Raw genomic sequence first — 20,429 nt, forward strand, 5'->3', positions numbered from 1 at the left:
TGAAAGGGCCTGGGTACTCCCTTTGCTGATTTATTTATTTGTAACTTTGGTATTTACATCCATAGGAGAGTTTCCTTTGGATGTATATTTATTTTGGATGGTAAATTTTGTTATCTATCAAAAATAAACTTTGGAACTTGCCATATTAACATTCTTTCTTTCTTTTTCTTTCTTTCTTTCTTTCTTTCTTTCTTTCTTTCTTTCTTTCTTTCTTTCTTTCTTTTTACTGGATATATTCTTTTTAAAATTTTATTTTCTATATTCTTTGTTTACATTCCAAGTGCTTTCTCCTTTCCCAGTTTCCCCCTCCCCATATGTCCCATAAGCCCTCTTTTTGCCACCCATTCTCCAATCACCACCCCCCCTCCTTTTCTGTCCTGGTAATCCCCTACAATGCTGGATCAAGCCTTTCCAGGACCAGGGACCTCTCCTTCCTTCTTCTTGGGAATCATTCAATATGTTAATTGTGTCTTGAGTATTCAGAGCTTCTGGGCTAATTGATGCACACTTATCAGTGACTACATACTATGTGTATTCTTTTGTGATTGGGTTACCTCACTTAGGATGATATTTTTCAGTTCCAACCATTTGCCTAAACATTTCATGAATTCATTGTTTTTAATTGCTAAGTAGTATTCCATTGTGTAAATTTACCACATTTTTGTATCCATTCCTCTGTTAAGGGACATCTGGGTTCTTTCCAGCTTCTGACTATTATAAGTAAGGCTTCTATGAACATAGTGCAGCATGTGTCCTTATTAAATGCCGGGGAATCCTTTGGGTATATGCCCAGGAGTGGTATAACAGCATCCACCGGAAATCTCATGCCCAGTTTTCTGAGGAACCATCAGACTGATTTCCAGAGTGTTTGTACCATCTTGCAGTCCCACGAGCAATGGAGGAATGTTCCTCTTTCTCCACATCCTTGCCAACACCTGCTGTCTCCTGAGTTTTTAATCTTAGCCATTCTGACTGGTATGAGGTGAAATCTCAGGGTTGTTTTGATTTGCATTTCCCTAATGATTAATGATGTTGAACATTTATTAAGGTGCTCTCAGCCATTTGAAATTCTTCAGGTGAAAATTCATTGTTTAGCTTTGTACCCTCCATTTTTTAATAGGGTCATTTGGCTCTCTGGAGTCTACCTTCTTGAATTCTTTGTATATATTGGATATTATCCCTCTGTCAGATGTAGGGTTGGTGAAGATCTTTTCCCAATTTGTTGGTTATTGTTTTGTCCTTTTGATAGGGGTTTTTGCCTTACAGAAACTTTGTAATTTTATGAAGTCCCATTTGTCAATTCTTTTTGTTTGTTTGTTTTTGTTTTTTGTTTTTGTCTTTTAGAGACAGGGTTTCTGTGTGTAGCCTTGGCTGTCCTGGAATTCACTTTGTAGACCAGGTTGTCCTCGAAGTCAGAAATCTGCCTGCCTCTGCCTCCCAAGTGCTGGTATTACAGGCATGCCCCACCATTTGTCAATTCTTGATTATAGAGCATAAACTATTGGTGTTTTTCTTTGTTTGTTTGTTTGGTTGGTTGGTTGGTTTTTTTGAGACAAGGTTTCTCTCTGTATCCCTGACTATCCTAGAACTCACTCTGTAGAACAGCCTGACATGGAACTCAGAAATCCACCTGCCTTTGCCTCCCAAGTGCTGGGATTAAAGGTGAGTGCCACCACCGCCCAGCTCAGCTATTGGTGTTCTGTTCAGGAACTTTTCCCCAGTGCCCATATCCTCATGGGTCTTCCCCAGTTTCTTTTCTATTAGTTTCAGTGTGTTGTTTTTATGTGGAGGTCCTTGATCCAAAATCAGGATCAAATAGATAATCTAAACAGTCCCATAACCACTAAAGAAATAGAAGAGATCATTGAAAGTCTTCCAACCAAAAAAAAAAAAAGCATGGGACCAGACGGTTTTAGTGCAGAATTCTATCAGACTTTCAAATAGGACCTAACAACAATACTCTTGAAACTATTCCACAAAATAGAAACAGAAGGAATACTACCAAACTCATTCTATGAAGCCACAATTACCCTAATACCAAAACCACACCAAGATTCAACAAAGAAAGAGAACTTCAGACCAATTTCCCTAATGAATACCGATGCAAACATATTCAATAAAATTCTTGCCAACCAAATCCAAGAACACATCAAAATGATCATTTACCATGATCAAGTAGGCTTCATCCCAGGGATGCAGGGATGGTTCAATATACGGAAATCCAGCAATGCAATCCACTACATAAACAAATTCAAAGAAAAAAACCACATGGTCATTTCATTAGATGCTGGAAAAGCTTTTGACAAAATTCAGCATCCTTTCATGATAAAAGTCTTGGAAAGAACAGGAATTCAAGGCCCATACCTAAACATAGTAAAAGCAATATACAGCTAACTGGTAGCCAACATCAAACTAAATGGAGAGAAACTTGAAGCAATTCCATTAAAATCAGGGACTAGACAAGGCTGCTCCCTCTCTCCATATCTTTTCAATATAGTACTTGAAGTTCTAGCTAGAGCAATTAGACAACATAAAGAGGTCAAAGGGATACAAACTGGAAAGGAAGAAGTCAAACTATCACTATTCGCAGATGATATGATAGTATACTTAAGTAACCCAAAAAACTCCACCAAAGAATTCCTGCAGCTGATAAACAACCTCAGCAAAGTGGCTTGTTATAAAATCAACTCAAGCAAATTAGTAGCCTTCCGATACTCAAAGGATAAGCAGGCTGAGATTAGAGAAATTAGAGAAATGACACCTTTCACAGTAACCACAAACAATATAAAGTATCTTAGTGTGACTCTAACCAAACAAGTGAAAGATGTGTACGACAAGAACTTCATCTTTAAAGAAGAACTTCATCTTTGAAGAATTTTGTCTCTGAGGAAGGAAATTGAAGAAGACACCAGAAAATGGAAAATTCTTTCATGCTCATGGATTGGCAGGATTAATATAGTAAAAATGTCCATCTTTCTAAAACCAGTATACAGATTCAATGCAATCCCGATCAAAATTCCAACTCAGTTCTTTATAGAATTAGAAAGAAAAATTCTCAAATTCATCAGGAACAATAAAAACCCAGGATAGCTAAAACTATTCTCAACAGTAAAAGAACTTCTGGGGGAATTAGTATTCCAGACCTCAAGCAGTACTACAGAGCAATAGTGTTAAAAACTGCATGGTATTGGTACAGTGACAGGCAGGTAGATCAATGGAATAGAATTGAAGACTCAGAAATGAATCCACACACCTATGGTCACTTTATCTTTGACAAAGGAGCTAAAATCATCCAGTGGAAAAAAGACAGCCTTTTCAAAAAATGGTGCTGGTTCAACTGGAGGTTAGCATGCAGAATAATGCAAATTGATCCATTCTTGTCTCCTTGTACTACTGGATATATTCTTTTTTTTCCTATATTCTTTGTTTACATTCCAAATGATTTCCCCTTTCCCAGATCCCCCATCCCCATATGTCCCATAAACCTTCTCTCCATCCATTCTCCAATCACCTCTTTCCTTTTTCTCTGTCCTTCTATTCCCTTCCCATGCTAGATCAATCCTTTCCAGAATCAGGACCCTCTCCATACTTCTACATGGGAGTCATTTGTTATGCAATTTGTGCCTTGGGTATTCAGGGCTTCTGGGCTAATTAATATCCACTTATCAGAGATTGCATTCCATGTGTATTCTTTTGTGATTACCTCACTTAGGGTTACCTCACTTAGGATGATATTTTCCAGATCAAACCCTTTGCCTAAAAATTTTGTGAATTCATTGTTTCTAATTGCTGAGTAGTATTCCATTGTGTAAATATACCACATTTTCTGTACCCATTCCTCCTTTGAGGGGCATCTGGGTTCTTTCCAGCTTCTGGCTATTATAAATAAGGCTGCTATGAACATAATGGAGCATGTGTCTTTATTGCATGCCGGGGAATCCTTTGGGTATATGCCCAGGAGAGGTATAGCAGGGTCCTCTGGAAGTCTCATGTCAATTTTCTGAGGAACCTCCAGACTGATTTCCACAGTGGTTGTACCATCTTACAGCCCCACCAGCAGGGGAGGAATGTTCCTCTTTCTCCACATCCTCGCCAACACCTGCTGTCTCCTGAGTTTTTGACCTTAGCCATTCTGACTGGTGTAAGGTGAAATCTCAGGGTTGTTTTGATCTGCATTTCCCTAATGACTAATGATGTTGAGCACTTCTTAAGGTGCCTCTCGGCCATCCGAATTTCTTCAGGTGAAAATTCTTTGTTAAGATCTGTACCCCATTTTTTTCTTTTTTTTTTATTCGATATATTTTTTATTTACATTTCAAATGATTTCCTCTTTCCTAGCCCCCCCCCACTCCCCGAAAGTCCCATAAGCCCCCTTCTCTCCCCCTGTCCTCCCACCCACCCCTTCCCACTTCCCCGTTCTGGTTTTGCTGAATACTGCTTCACTGAGTCTTTCCAGAACAAGGGGCCACTCTTCCTTTCTTCTTGTACCCCACTTCTTAATAGGGTTATTTGGTTCCTTGGGGTCTAACTTATTGAGTTCTTTGTATATATTGGATATTAGCCCTCTATCAGATGTGGGGTTGGTGAATATCCTTTCCCAATTTGTGGTTGCCGTTTTATCCTTTTAACAGTGTCCTTTGCCTTACAGAAACTTTGTAATTTTATGAGGTCCCATTTGTCAATTCTTGATCTTAAAGCATAAGCTATTGGTGATCTGTTCACGAACTTTTCCCCTGTGCCCATGTCCTCAAGGGTCTTCCCCAGTTTCTTTTCTATTAGTTTCAGTGTGTCTGGTTTTATGTGGAGGTCCTTGATCCACTTGGAGTGAAGTTTAGTACTTGGAGATAAGAATGGATCAATTCACATTCTTCTGCATGCTGACCTCCAATTGATCCAGCACCATTTGTTGAAAAGTCTATCTTTTTTCCACTGGATGTTTTTGGCTCCTTTGTCGAAGATCAAGTGACCATAGGTGTGTGGATTCATTTCTGGATCTTCAATTCTATTCCATTGGTCCACTTGTCTGTCACTGTGCCAATACCATGCAGTTTTTAACACTATTGCTCTGTAGTATTGCTTGAAGTCAGGGATACTGATTCCCCCAGAATTTCTTTTGTTGTTGAGAATAGTTTTAGCTATCCTGGGTTTCTTGTTATTCCAGATGAATTTGAGTCTGGCTAAGTGTTTATCGATCTTGTTGATTTTCTCAAAGAGCCAGCTCCTGGTTTTGCTGATACTTTGTATAGGGTTTTTTTGTTTCTATTTTGTTGATTTCAGCCCTGAGTTTGATTATTTACTCCCATCTACTCCTCTTGGGTGTATTTGATTATTTTTCTTCTAGAGCTTTCAGGTGTGTTGTCAAGCTGCTAGTGTAAGCTCTCTCTAGTTTCTTTTTGGAGGCAGATAGAACTATAAATTGTCCTCTTACCACTTCTTTCATTGTGTCCCATAAGTTTCGGTGTGATGTGTCATCATTTTCATTAAATTCTAAAAGTCTCTAATTTCTTTATTTCTCCCTTGACCAAGTTGTCATTCAGTAGAGTGTTGTTCAGCTTCCATGTGTATGTGTGTTTTCTGTTGTTTTTGTTGGAATTTAAGACCAACCTTAGATCTTAATGATCTAATAGGGTGCATGGGATTATTTCAGTCTTCATGTGTCTTTTGAGGACTGTTTTATGAGCAATTATATGGTCAAATTTGGAGAAGGTACCATGGGGTGCTGAGAAGAAGGTATATTATTTTGCTTTAGGATGAAATGTTCTATAAATATCTGTTAGATCAATTTGGTTCATTACTTGTGTTAGTTTCATGGTGTTTCTGTTTAGCTTCTGTTTCCATGATCTGTCCATTGCTGAGAGTTGGGTGTTGAAGTCTCTCACTACTAGTGTATGCGTTGCAATGTGTGATTTGAGTTTTAGCAAAGTTTCTTTTATGAATGGGGGTGCCCTTACATTTAGAGCCTAGATGTTCAGAATTGAGAATCTTCTTGGTAGATTTTCCTTTTACCAGTATGAAGTGTCTTTCTTTGTATGTTTTTGCAACTTTTTCTTGAAAGTAGATTTTAGTTGAAATTTGCTTGTTTTTTTTGGGACCGTTTGCTTGAAAAACTGTTTTCCAACCATTTACTCTGAAGTAGTTTCTGTTTTTGTCACTGAGGTGCATTTTCTGTATGCAGCAAAATGTTGAGTACTATTTATGTATCCAGTTTGTTAGTCTATGTCTTTTTATTGGGGGAATTGAGTCCATTGATGTTAAGAGATATTAAAGAAAAGTGATTGTTTCTTCCTGCTTTTTTGTTGTTAGAGGTGTAATTATGTTTGTGTGGCTTTTGGGTGTGTTGAAAGATTACCTTCTTGCTTTTTCTAGGGTGTAGTTTCCCTCCTTGTGTTGGTATTTTCCAACTATTATCCTTTGTAAAGCTGGGACTGTAGAACAATATTGTGTAAATTTGGTTTTGTCATGGAATATCTTATTTTCCCTGTCTATGGTAATTGAGAGTTTTGGTGGGTATAGTAGCCTGAGCTGGCATTTATGTTCTCTTAGGGTCTGTATGACATCTGTCAAGGATCTTTTAGCTTTCATAGTTTCTGATGAGAAGTCTGGTGTAATTCTGATAGGTCTGTCTTTATATGTTATTCAACTATTTTTCCCTTACTGCTTTTAATATTCTTCTTTTGTTTAGTGCATTTATTGTTTTGATTATTATGTGACTGGTGGAATTTCTGATCTGATCCAGTCTATTTGGAGTTCTGTAGGCTTCTTGTATGTTCACAGACATCTCTTTCTTTAGGTTATGGAATTTTTTTCCTATAATTTTGTTGAAGATATTTACTGGCCTTTTAAGTTGGGAATCTTCACTATAGTCTATACCTATTGTCCTTAGGTTTGGTATTCTCACTGTGTCCTGGATTTCCTGGATGTTTTTGGCTAGGAGCTTTTTGCATTTTGCGTTTTCTTTGACTGTTGTGTCAATGTTTTCTATGGTTTCTTCTGCCCCCAAGATTCTCTCTTCTATCTCTTATATTCTGGTGATGCTTGTATCTATGGCTCCTGATCTTTTTTCTAGATTTTCTAACTCTCTTTGTGATTTTTTTTATCATTTCTATTTCCATTTTTAAATCTTGGATGGTTTTGTTCATTTCCTTTGCCTATTTAATTGTGTTTTACTTATAATTCTTTAAGGAATTTTTGTGTTTCCTCTTTAAGGGTTCTACCTATTTACCTGTGTTTCCCTGTATTTCTTTAAGGGAGTTATTTATGTCTTTCTTAAAGTCTTCTATCATCATCATGAGAAGTGATTTTAGATCTGAATCTTGCTTTTCTGGTGAGATGGAGTATCCAGGACTTGCTATGGTGGGAGTATTAGGTTCTGATGATGCGATGTTCCCTTGGTTTCTGTAGCTAATGTTCTTTTTTTTTTTCTGCCTCCCACCATCTGGTTATCTTTAATGCTACCTACCCTTGCTGTAGCCTGTTCTTCCTGTGATCCTGTTTGTGTCAGAACTCCTCAGAGTTCAGCCATCTCTGTGGTCCTGTGATTCCGGGATCCTGTGATCCTGAGATCTTAGGTGTATTGGAGCTCCTGGGAGTCAAGTTGCCTCTGGGGCCCTGGAATCTTAGTGTGACCAAGCTCTGGTCATCCTGTCGTCCTGTGATACTGTAAATGGAGGTTCCTCTAGGTGTTGCTGGTCTTGCTGGGAGTTCACTTCCAAGGTAAACCAGCTCAGACCAGAAGGAACTGGTGCCACTGGTTGGGCAGAGTTCCTGTGTCCTTGTGTCCTGCTGGTTGATCATAGTTAATCCCTGTGGTGATGGGACAAATGTTAAATCCTACTCACTTCTGCTCCTATGATGCTGAACATGTTAGAGTGCCTGGGAGCAGAGGTTCTTCTGGGTGTTGTGGGGCTGGCTGGGGAGTTTGCTTCCAAGGTAAACTAGCCCAGACCAGGACAACTTTCTTTCTTAGATATCTTAAAAATTTGAGAATTTATGCGCAAAATATGAATAAGATAATTATCCTCCATTCTAGTAACTACACACACACACACACACACACACACACACACACACACACACACACATTCACACATACACAGAACAAAAAAAATAAAATGAAATATCCTACCACCAATGAACCACTGATCTTTTTATATAGCTGAAGTGTGTGAGTGTGTGTGTGTGTGTGTTTGTGTTTGTCTAAACTAATGAGAAGATGCTACTTTAAATTATGAGTAGTTTCTGGATAATCCTGGGTCTTTGATCTTTTTCATATTAAGCCATAGAGAAATGGGAGGCTAAAGTTGAGATCAATGGTTCTTAAAAACATGGTATCAGATAAGCAGATACTGGGATCAACCAGGAATTTCTTAGACCTGAGAAGTATTGGAGTAACCAGGTATTCATTGTGAGAAAATCTGTGAGGCCTGGAAACAGTAACTCAGAATTTGAGCAAATCTGTTTTCTGCTTCCTTCCTGAAGATAAGCACAGGAAGAGTTCCTTTCCTCTTCATAAAGTTTCAGATTTTTCAGATTCCTGGAAAATGTTCCGTTTCTCAGTATGACTGCTTAAATGCAAGTGCTACATTTCAAAGCAATTAAATAGTATATAGAGTTGATTTATTTATTAGGCCCTCTCCCTCTTTTATAAGGAATATCTAGGCCAGTTGTTTGTGTATTCCATTTATTTTGAGGGGAATAAAACTGGGTTTGTATGTAATTAAATTTGTATTTTCAAGTTCTTTCATTATTAAATATATCTTAACTTTCTTGTATGTTTTGCAACTCTTTATAATTAAACCAGTGTTTGTACATTTTTATACACTAGCACACTTGCACTCACACACAATTACACAATACATAAGTCTGAAAGAACATCTTAAAAAGGACTTCAAGATATTGTAAGAGTCAAATGATCTGGAGGTTGGAAGTGAGATTGTGTCTTCGAGAAATGACATATATATGACAGTATGGTTGCCTAATATAAACCTGAAAACAACAACATCATTTGTTGTATGTGTATGTGTGTATATGTATGCATATGTTATATTATCCTACACATGTATGCACATGTATGTGCATATATGTATATATGCTATATTATCCTACATGCTGTTCTTTTAACCTGTGATGGAACCAATTTTATCATTGTGGGTAATTTTTTTGATGTGCTCTACAGTTCAGTTTCCAAGTGTTTTATTGCATCCACGTTCATCAGAGAGATTGACAAAGAATTTGCTCATTTTTGTTTTTTAAACACATTTTATTTATTAAACAAATGGATAGAATCAGTTATAAGATTAATGTCATATATGCACTCCTTCTAGAAAATTTCTTTCTGGAAAGCTTTACTTAATGTATGGTTGGACAAGTGGAAAATCAGAATGTCAACTGGTAGTGAACAGTTTAGTGTTTTACTTCTTCTAACCCCAGGATTTTAATGTGGAGCTGTTCATCATCTTCTAGCAATGCCTTGTTATGCTACCACCCTCCAAGTCTTTACAATAGAGATGCGGTATTCATTTTTTATCGAAAATGTCTAGTACATTGCAAAAACTACACAAACATATTTTCATTGTTGGACCACTGTGGCAGCATTTTTTAGATCTTCTACAGAATTTGATAAATTGGAAAAATATTATAAAAAGTGAAATTGACAGTATCTGAGCTTACGGTTTCTCTCTTTTTTTCCAGGACAGGATGACTATTTATTCTCTTCTCTTTTTCAAGTACCGAGAAAAATTTTTGAGATCTATGTCACCAATGAAAATAATACTTGAAAATAATACTATCAAGCTATTCAAAATCAAGGTATTGCAACATTCCACATTTATTTTCTGTCCAGGTGTTTAATAATAGAAAAAGTTGCAAAGCTGTTGTTCTCAACCATCCTAATGCTGCAACTGTTTAATACAGTTCTTCATGTTGCAGTGACTTTCAACCATAAAATTGTCTTTGTTAATTTATAACTCTACTTTTGCTACTGTTATGAATAGTAAGGCAACTATCAGATATGCCTTTGACTCCCACAAGGGGTTACCCCCCACAGAATGAGAATCTCTAATCTAGAAGAAGGAACCCAGGTAACTGATTGACAAGATGAAGCAGTGCTAACTCCCATAGATTAGTGTTTTGACCAAGCTAATAAGGGAAATTTATTTTTACTTGTTACCACACTACTGATCTTTTGGGATTGGGATACCATGTTCTTCTTATTAAATGTATATATTATATCACAATCATAATGAGTGTGAGGATTACCGTGTACCTCTAACTCAGTTTTTCTTCAAAAATGAGAAAGGATTCTTTAGAGATAGTGGAATACTTGACATTGGTATGTCAGGGTAATAACTGAAATACCAAAAGTGATAATGGTAGCCCAAAGAAGTTATCTGTTCATACTGTATTTATGTGAGAGTGCATCCCACAGAGATACCTGCAAACATGCCAACCTTCCACATTCCAGAATCTGTGCTAACAATTTGAGATATTCCTCTCATGCCATAACTTTACTACAATCCATTTCTTTCATTCTCTCTCTCTTTCCCTTTCTCTCTCTCCCTTTCTCTCTCTCCCTTTCTTTCTTTCTTTCTTTCTTTCTTTCTTTCTTTCTTTCTTTCTTTCTTTCTTTCTTTCTTTCTTTCTTTCTTTCTTTCTTTCTTTCTTTCTTTCTTTCTTTTTCTACATAATAATAACCCATGAGCAAACACATTACTTAGCAAGATCTGTATAACTGACCAAATCTCCAAATCCACCCTCATGACTTGTACATTCAAGAATAGCTTAAGTTAGTTTTGTTGTGTTTTGTAATTACATAGATATACTGACAGGAAAGGAAGATCCAAGCTTCTTGCTGCCTGCATGATACTTTGTGAAGAACACATGAAACTTAAATGGTCCATTAAGTTTGTTACTTTGACTACACACTGATACTGTGTTACTGGTACTGTACACCTATGGAGATGTAAATCTTTCAAAAACAGAGCCCTATTGTCACACACTACACCCTCATGTGATGCTGCATCAAAAGAATTCAAGTCAAAAGAATTAGGACATATTTTAAATATTTTTAATTAATTTGTAATTTGTTTTTTCTTTTTCACTCTAAATTGATCATTTGCAATTCTAATAATATTTGAGGAAATTATTTTCATAATAAATTTAAATAATTGTTTCAATGACTCATATTTTGATTTAGACAATATCATTTTTTCTCACTGTTATTCTCTGCCTTATGCTATATTTTACTTTATTTTAGTTGGTCATTTAGTTTTTTGATGATTTTCTTTTTGCAAACAAATTTTTCTGCCTAAATTTTTAAATATTTTCCTTTAATAAAACTATTTTTACTTAACCTTACATTAAACTTTTCATTGCAATGTTCAGTTTGCTCATATCAGAAATTTTAATCTCAATAATACAAATATAATTAGCTCTAAACCATTTGTTATTAAGAATGAGTTGAGAGACTTTCTGACCTGTCTTGTATGTGTCCAGAGGCAGAAGGAATTTTAGTGCATTGAAAGAGTTTCGAAATTCGATGGGAAGACATACATATAACCACTAGTGGCACGTTTATTCAGGAAAAACTATATAACAATGAAAAACACTAGTACTGAATCTGCTTTCACACACTCAGTCTTATGACTGTTGTACTACCACCAAGATGTGGCAAGCTATAAACTGATCTGTATATGCTAAGAAAATTTTCTTCATGTGAAATAAATGGAAGCCAGAACATATCTGTGGCCTAAGATTTATGTGAAGTGGCAATGATTTGTAAGACAATGAAATGGGGAATGTGAGTATCACAGTTAACCTGATTTTATGAAGCTGATGAGGAATAAGCCATCACAATCTAGCTAGAAATTCAACAGGCAACTTCAGGAATGAGACACATACATTGGAATATAATAAAATATTACATATCCCTAGTTGTTTGAGGGCTCTACCAGACCTCTCGTCACTTATAAATTAATAAGGTCCCTAGCTATTATCACTATTTAAATATGAATTTGTACATGAACAGAAGAGACAAAGGGATTTAGAATATAAATCTAAAGCTGACATAATTGTCTAAATTTTAATTTCACACATACTCACACAAACAAACACACACAAAGACATATGGACTCATCTAATAGCAAAGAGAAAGAGAAGTCTCTAAGCATAACCTCAGCAATGTTGGCAACAGCTATATACAAAAAAAATCTAAAATAAGATTTTCATATTACAAGGAATGAAATTTTCACAAGCGAGCTAATAAACAAGCCAATAAAGAGACATAACAACTTTGATTATGTGGAAGAAAGACAATACAAAATTATCAAGATATGTTATACACAATTTTTACATTTTGAGAAAAATACAGAGAGAATAAGAAAGTGTTATACATTTATGGAAAACTAGACACAGAAGTAAATATTCAAATCATCTGATAAGATGCATAGTTGGGACTATCGGACCACTGGAGTGGTGCCAGTGCCTTATCATGTGCTGAGAACCATACTGAATAAAATGCAGAATGTGAGCTTAGACAAGTGTTTATATGACTGTGTTTCCTGCCTACCGATGCAATCTCAGCAGTAAGTGCTAAACTCCCATTCTTATATTATTCAGAGTTACTCTTTCCTCCAGGACTTTTCTGCCATTAGTGCCTATGCCTCCAAACTGTGAGTCAAGATAAACTTTATTCTAAAGTTGGACTTCTTGCCACACATTGTCACAAGAAAACCAATAATTATGCAGTGATCTGGTACCAAAGTTACTATTGCGATCAATGTTAGCGTGAATTTCTTAGCCCTGTGGAACTGGTTTGTGGAAGGAATGTGAGACATTTCAGCTGCTTGCTACAAAAGCCCTAATATGCTGCAACCAGTAATCCATGGACCATATGGCCAGTAACTTGAAAGATGAAAGTGCTGGCAAAAACACACAGTGAAACCACTGCTTAAGTGGTTTAAGAGTAGAGACCTGACCTTGGGCCATTCATATTTTACTCTGGTCAAGAATCTGGCCTCATTTGATCAATGTCCCAAGAAATGGAGATGAACACAGAATTAACAGATCTACTTCTTTAGTGAAAGAAATATCCAGAAGCCTTAAAACCAGGCTGTGGCATGGTTGTTACTCTGCCCTCTAATTCAAATCTGTGAGTAGACAAGAGAAATAGCAGGAAAAAGAGCAAAATGCTTAGTGAAATGTGAGATTTCTTGATGAAAATTTTGTAAATAATAATTGTAGCAAAGAAGAGTACAGAAAGCAAAGCATCTGTAATTATGAATGACCAACCTCATTATCTGCACTGGGCCAACAGGAAAGGTACCAAAGGGGAAAACCTACCTATTAAAGTTCCAAGCTGGAAAAAGTAGAGTTTATGTAATAGGAGATAGATTGAATTAAAAACATCAAAAAGAGGATCCCTCCTGAAAAATGAATGCCTAGAAAGATGATTTTTGCAGCCTGAGCCACCAAGAAATGCAAAATCCTATAGCTCCAGTCAAAGGCCAGGTTGGGGCAGGCTCCATTTAATCTTGCAGAAGAACTTGTCAGCCATGTCCACATAGAGCTAGTAGTATATGAATGAATAATACAGGATTGACGGTCTTATTCTACTGTCTCAAGGAGATGAAACAGACATGATTGGGTTCTTTGGAAGGAGGCCACAGGGGACTACTCTTTGAAGCTGTGAAGATTAAACTTAAGTTTAATAGAGACCTTAAAATATTAGAGATGCTAGGATTATGGGAGTTATACTGAGAAAAGTTGCAGTTATGGAAAGGAACCAACTGAAGAGATATGCTACAAGTGCCTCAGGAAGCAGAGCTGAAGTGGCTGGACAGCCGTGCACTTTAGAGCATATGTAATGATATGACGAGATGGGTACCAGACACTGAGTGCAGTATTTGATGTTTTCACAGCTGGTTATCATTCTTCCTCTGATCTGAACTTTCCTTACTATGAAGCCACTATCACTTTTTCTAATGGGACCATGTATGCTGTTCCATTGTTTATGTAAACTATGTGATTATTTTTAAATCTAGATTGCAGTTAATACACTGCAGTGAGTCTCTGAAAAGGACTTTAAACGTTGTTGGAACTGATAGAGAAAAGTGGCTTGAAGTTGGGCTGAATGCATCCTATATTAGGTGATGATAGAAAGCATGAGAAGGCAAGGGTAGGGGAAGTGTACAGTTCAAAGAGATGACTTCACATGTTGAAATGACAATGGATGAAGATTTGATGGTTAAGTCTTTTTTATAAACTTGAGGAAATCTAAAAACTCTTGTAGAAAGAGACTTCCAACATGCACATGTGGGTTTCCTTTATTAGGTTTTCTTCTGGGAATGTCTGGAAAGGAGTATGAAGTTTGGATTAATTGAGGTGATAAGATCTATCCATGATGTGAGCATCATTATTTCATGTGCTGAGGTCTCTGACTGAGTAGAAAGGCAAAAGCAAGCAGAACAGAAGAATTCATGGCTTTCTGTTTTAAAACTATGGATGTAATATGACAAGGAATGTCAATTCCTGCTGCAGTGACTTGCTATATTGAATTGTACATTGAAATGCAAAAATAAACCCTTTCTCCCTTAAGTAGCTTTTCTCCAGACAGTTTTGTCAAAGACAAATAAGACATATAACTATACATGAGTTGTTTTTTTTAAATCATATGCTCTTCACAGTTGCCTGTTATATAAGCTTAGGAGTGCATCAGCTGAACTCTAGAAGAAAAGTTTTACTCACCTACTCTTGCATCTGTAAAGTGTGATTCCTAGAATTTTCATAGGTATATAAAATTTCATATGTAAATGAAATAAAAGTGAAGACATCTGTGGGAAGGAAGAAAATGAGCAGGAAGAGAAAGTCGGGTGTGGGGTGTGTAGTCAAAGTACATACAATAATGATGTAAATATATTTCTGAAACATAACACTACACTGTGTACAATGATATATCCCAATGTTTTCTAAGTCTCATATATATCTAATAACTGCCATTATTCATAATCTTAAGACTAGAAGCATTCAAAATGTACACTGGTTGATTTGAGGGACCAATAATATACTATGTTTGCTTATACCAGACTACCTAGCAATAGAAATGAAAAGCGCATTAACACAACTAGTTGTATTTAGCTTCAAAATCAGGCAAATGATGAATTCCCATGCAGCAGATGATGTAACTCATGATGTCTTTTTTTGAAATGTTGGTGAAACATACGTATTAGAGGCAGGAGAAGAACTGTTATAGCTTTGTGCTTGGAAAAGAATCCATAGGTAGTTGATAGTTCTTAGGTAGTTGATAAAATTGTATATACTCAGGGAAAATCTCTTTACATCACTCAGTGATTTAGTGATTGTCAAAGGACTGCGTTAAATTATATATGAATTATTACATTTTGTTTCTTATAAAGGACAACATTTAATTGGGGCTGGCTTACAGTTTCAGAGTTTCAGTCCATTATCATCATGACTAGATACATGGAGTGTGCAGGCAGACATGGTGTTCTACATCTTCATCCAAAGGAAGCTAGGAGCAGAACATGGTCCAAGCAGCTAGTATAAGGAGAGGAAAGCCCCAAGAATGAAATACTTCCTCCAGCACCTGCTGCAACAAGGCCACACTTCCTAGTAGTGTCACTTACTGAGCCAAACATATTCAAACCACCATATTCTACTCCCTGGTTCTAGTTGGGTCATACATAGCCATAGCATAGTACAACTTCAAAAGTCCCATAGTCTGTAACAGTCTTTACAATGTTCAAAGTCCAAAGTTCCTTCTCAGATACATCCAATCATTTAACTGTAATCCCTTATAAAATCAAAGGGGATTTGAGAGAGTGAGGTGGGGTGGGGGAGAAAGGTGGGGAGAGCACCCCCTCAGAGGCAAAAGTGATGGAGAATGGGATGGAGGACTCTTGGAGGGGGACCAGGAAGTTGGGCAACATTTAGAATATAAATAAATAAAATAATTTTAAAAATAGATAGAGAAAGGAAGTCTCAGAAAAGACCAGCACAGAGTGTCCTCTGGTTTACTCTCATAAAGAACATTTTGATTATGTATAGCAAGCCTTGAGAGGAAAATTACAAAATGTATGAATCAAGTAATAAGGGGTTACCTTATCAAGTAAAAAGTGAAATGGAACTGAATCCTGTATTCAACGAGATTAAGGGAGTTGCAATCTTCAGGCAAGATCCCACACAGATAAGCTTCATGTTATGTGTGCAGTTAAACAAGTACTAGATATGTCATGTTAGGTGTTATATTACCTGGTTATTGTTTCCACGTGGACTTTTAATCTGGAATGAACTACAATCCAGAAATGGAGGGCACATTTGTGATCTAGTTCTTTAGACTAGAAGACACAGGCTGTTGATCAAGGTCTTAGGGGTAGTGGCCATGAAAAGCTTTGGCCAAGGTAAGGTAGTAGACACCATTAAACCAGGAGACAAAGGCAAGCAGATTTCTGAGTTCAAAGCCAGCCTGGGTCAGAGCAAGTTCTAGATGAAGAAAAGTGCAAGTCCCAGGCTGGTGCACATCCCTTTAATCCCAGCATTCAGGATACACAGTCATGCAGATCTTTGAGTTCAAGGTATATCTACAGAGCTAGTTCCAGGACAGTCAAGACCAGGCAATGAAAGGTGTAATAGAATAAGAATATAATAGAACCAGGTTTCAGCACCAGTAAGCTGCAGAACTCCATAGTACAGTTATAGTTTATGTGGCTCTGGCTTTAGAGTTAAGAATAGAAGAGACTACTGGGTCAATTCATGCCGGTTAGTTAGAACTAAGAAATTAGCAGAGATTAAGAAGAGACCAGCATTACTGAAGCGAAATCTTCTAGGAAGTGTTTTCTTAGAGCACAAGGAAGCTGTGTTTCAGAGATAGCCAACGCTGTACCTTGTGCTGCAGCTGGACTTTTTAATGTGTAAAAATCACACAGGTAGTACTGGTTTTCAAGCCATGAAAGGGTCATGGAAAGTTGCTGAGGCTTGGCACTGTGGGAGGCCAGGGAATGCTATTGATGAAATTGCAGCATCTTTTGCAGTTTACAGGCCAGGACTGAAAGGGTACTGCAGATAAGTTGAGGCTCAATACTATGAATATATCCTTTGAGAATCTGTTGGTGAAGACTATTTGCAGTAGAAAACTCCACTGAATTGGAGATGCCAGTGCTATGGGATAATCACCAATAATGGCAACAGCACTGGAGTGGAATCAACCAAAACCTAGAGTCCTACAGAGTACAGAGCTGGAGAAATGACACAAGCCCTTTGGAGGAACCTAAAGATCATGAATGGATCTAGAAACTGGAACGAGAAACTGTAAGTTCAAGGTGCCTTGGATACTCCAAGATATAAGAGATGCCAGAGCTATTAGACACCTGCCAAGAAAAGCTACTAAGAGGAAGTGGAATCAGCCAAAGAGAAAGAATTGTGTTGGAGCAACAATGATGAAAGGAATTAGAAATCTGGAAAGACATCATGCATAGAAATGCTGAGTTTGTAGTTTGCCCACCCTCTTTATGGTCTTGCTTTGGTCCAGTATTTCCTTACTCTGAGATTTTTGGAATGGTAATATATGTCCTGAGATGTTGGAGTATGTGATCTGCTTTTTTTTCTTTTGATTTTATAAGATATATTTTATATATTTTCATGAAAACTTCTTATACTCAGTATTGTATACTTAAGCCTTCAATCATTCTAAGCTCCATTTGGTAATAGAAACAATCAAGCAAGAAGTAATGGATTTACTTTGTTTAAGTCAAGAAACTTATCAGTTATTAATAGTCTCCCTAGAAGGGATTTTTAAAGCCATATTATGCATCAGAACAGGCAATTCTAGGGTCAGAGCGATGGGTCAGCCTTTAAGAGCACTGAATGCTCTTCTAGAGGACCTGGGTTTGATTTGTAGCACCTCATCTTGGTTCCCAAACATCTGTAAATATAGTTCACCTGAGGGATACAATACCTTCTTCTGCCCTCAATGGGTAGCAGGCACACAAAAGGAACACAGATACACAGGCACTTGGACAGAAATATAAGTATGCAAATTTTGAAAGAAAGTATTTCCTAACAAAATGTTAACATAAATTGCTTATAATCAGTAAAATTTCATAGATTAGGACATTTAGTTGACTATTTAAGACAAGAAAAAAAATGTAGTGGCAAATCTTACCACGCCAATGGAAAAGTAGTTATTGATGATGCTGTAAGGCACAGGGTCTCCTTTCTCATCTTTGTCATTGGGTGTGACTTCAAACTTCCACCTGTCCAGCATGATTTCTGTGCTGCTTTCAATGTCTTTTAAGATCTTCATAAGATTTTCACCTTCATAACCTAATGAAAAAAAGTTATAGGAAGACAGCAAACCAATTAAAGGGAGTTACACTTATATGTGTTTGCTTTTTATATGAATTATTTTGAAGTGAACTAATTCATTTTAATGTTGTTTAATGTTAAAAACCCGACTGTCAAAAACATTTCTATCACATATCTTTTCACATCTTTGTATCAATTCATTAAATTGTGATTAAGTTTAATTTATAATTCTATTCTCTTGAAGCATCCTTTTATAAAAGAATGCCACATTCCATCCACTTTATTGCTGAAGTCACAAACTGAGTTGTCATGTTACTTTCCATCTGTGCCTTTTCTTCATGTATTTTTCTAGTGACAAAGAGAAATATTAAGAAAATAAGCTGTTCATTTTTGGCATATTTCAGTCTATTTCATAATTTATCTACTGTTAGTACACCCATGCTTTTTGGATAGCTGGTTGTTAAGATATCAACATGGTTACAACTCAGAGAACATTTTGGAAACTGTCCTTCAGCATAAAGCATCAGATGCCTGAATTTTATAACCTACATATCCTGTGTGAAGAGCTGCTCTTTCATAGAATGAGTTACAAATGCATTATATTTGTTTGTTTGTTTGTTTGTATGTATGTTTGTTCTTATCACTAAGGCTTCCCTTGCTTAAAGTACTAAATCCATACTTTACTGAATTAGCTCTGGATGGTCAATATCCATTCCCCCTATTTGATTTGATAGTATATTCTCTTACCATAGTCACAATATGTCACATCAATAGCTTCCTTCTCTTTATCCAATACACATGTATGCAAACTGGTGAACAGAGGCATCTTGTAATGTGTATATCTTTATCTTTGATAATATCCTAATTTATCCTTAATAATAACATCCTTTTACTATAAGATAAATTTGAAAATGCCTAATAGAATATGTGGTCTTTTTATATTTAGCTTTCAATTCTGTTTATATAAAAATACAACAGATGGATAGACATATATCCAACAAAACTTGTCAACTTTGTTCTAATTACAGTTACATGGAAGGTTTTTATTTTTTTATTTTTTTCCAAATGACCTATTGTCTGCCTGAGGTCCCTCCCAAGGGATTTCCATTCAGCATATTGAGGGTAAGGTTAACTATTTTCTTTTTTAACAAGCTCCCCAAGGGCTTCTGATTCACAATGTCTTTGGAGACTGCTTCAAATATCTCAAAGTGTATTTAGATACAAAACTATTTAGAATTGAACAATTGTTTCTTTAGTACAATCTGAAGTTATCTGGCAATCATTGGGCAGCTATAATGCTTCAGCAACGTATTTTTGAGTCTTCCTTGACTTCATTGTCTTTATGTGCACTCTGTTTGGTCCACTATCCTACAGTAAATTGCATAAGACAAGCTCCTTACCACTTCTGAGCCCTTAGACACTCAATCTGGTTCCCTCTGCTTATGAAGTCTACAACAGGATAATGTGACCATTAATGTTCTCCTCATGTGAGTGAGGGTTTTCATTACTGGGATCAATTCATTTGTTATTAGAAAGTCTTAAGTGTAGCAATGGGGGATAGAGAACTGGGGGTAGCAACTAGAAAGTACAAGATGCCAGGAAAGCAAGAGCTTCCCAGGACCCCACGTAGATGACATTAGCTGAAATATCCCACAAAGGGGAGGGAGAATCTGAGGAGACTATATTCAGAGGTTAGGCATGCCCCCCACTCCTCCCCTTCCCCCACAATGCCCCACCACCACCATAGAAGGTCAAGGACACCCAACACATGTCTAAAATTTTAACCCAGAATTGTTCCTGTCTAAAGGAAATACAGGGACAAACAGTGAAGCAGAGACTGAAGGAAAGGCCATCCAGAGACTGCCCTACTTGGGGATCCATCCCACACACAGTCACCAAAACTAGACAATGTTGCTGATGCCAAGAAGTGCTTTCTGTCAGAAACCTGATACAGCTGTCTCCTGAGAGGCTCTGCAAGATCCTGACCAATACAGATTCGGATGCTTGCAGCCAACCATCATACCGAGGACAGGGACCTCAATAGAGGAGTTAGGGGAAGGACTGAAGGAGAGCTGAAGGGCCTTCTATGGCATCAATGAGAGGGAAGGCCC

The 20,429-nt window shown here is 36.9% G+C and overlaps 1 protein-coding gene across 1 annotated transcript in view; it reads right to left on the reverse strand.

The window, feature by feature from the left end:
• Dgkb (diacylglycerol kinase beta) overlaps positions 1 to 20,429 on the reverse strand; it is a 750,451-nt gene that overhangs the window by 379,856 nt on the left and 350,166 nt on the right. Inside the window, exon 19 of the mRNA XM_052185925.1 lies at positions 18,176 to 18,336. Within this exon, the coding sequence (XP_052041885.1) occupies positions 18,176 to 18,336 (161 nt within the window). The remainder of the gene's footprint in view (positions 1 to 18,175; positions 18,337 to 20,429) is intronic.

The sequence above is a fragment of the Apodemus sylvaticus genome, chromosome 6 (genome assembly GCF_947179515.1).
Source record: "Apodemus sylvaticus chromosome 6, mApoSyl1.1, whole genome shotgun sequence".
NCBI classification, from domain to species: Eukaryota; Metazoa; Chordata; class Mammalia; order Rodentia; family Muridae; genus Apodemus; species Apodemus sylvaticus.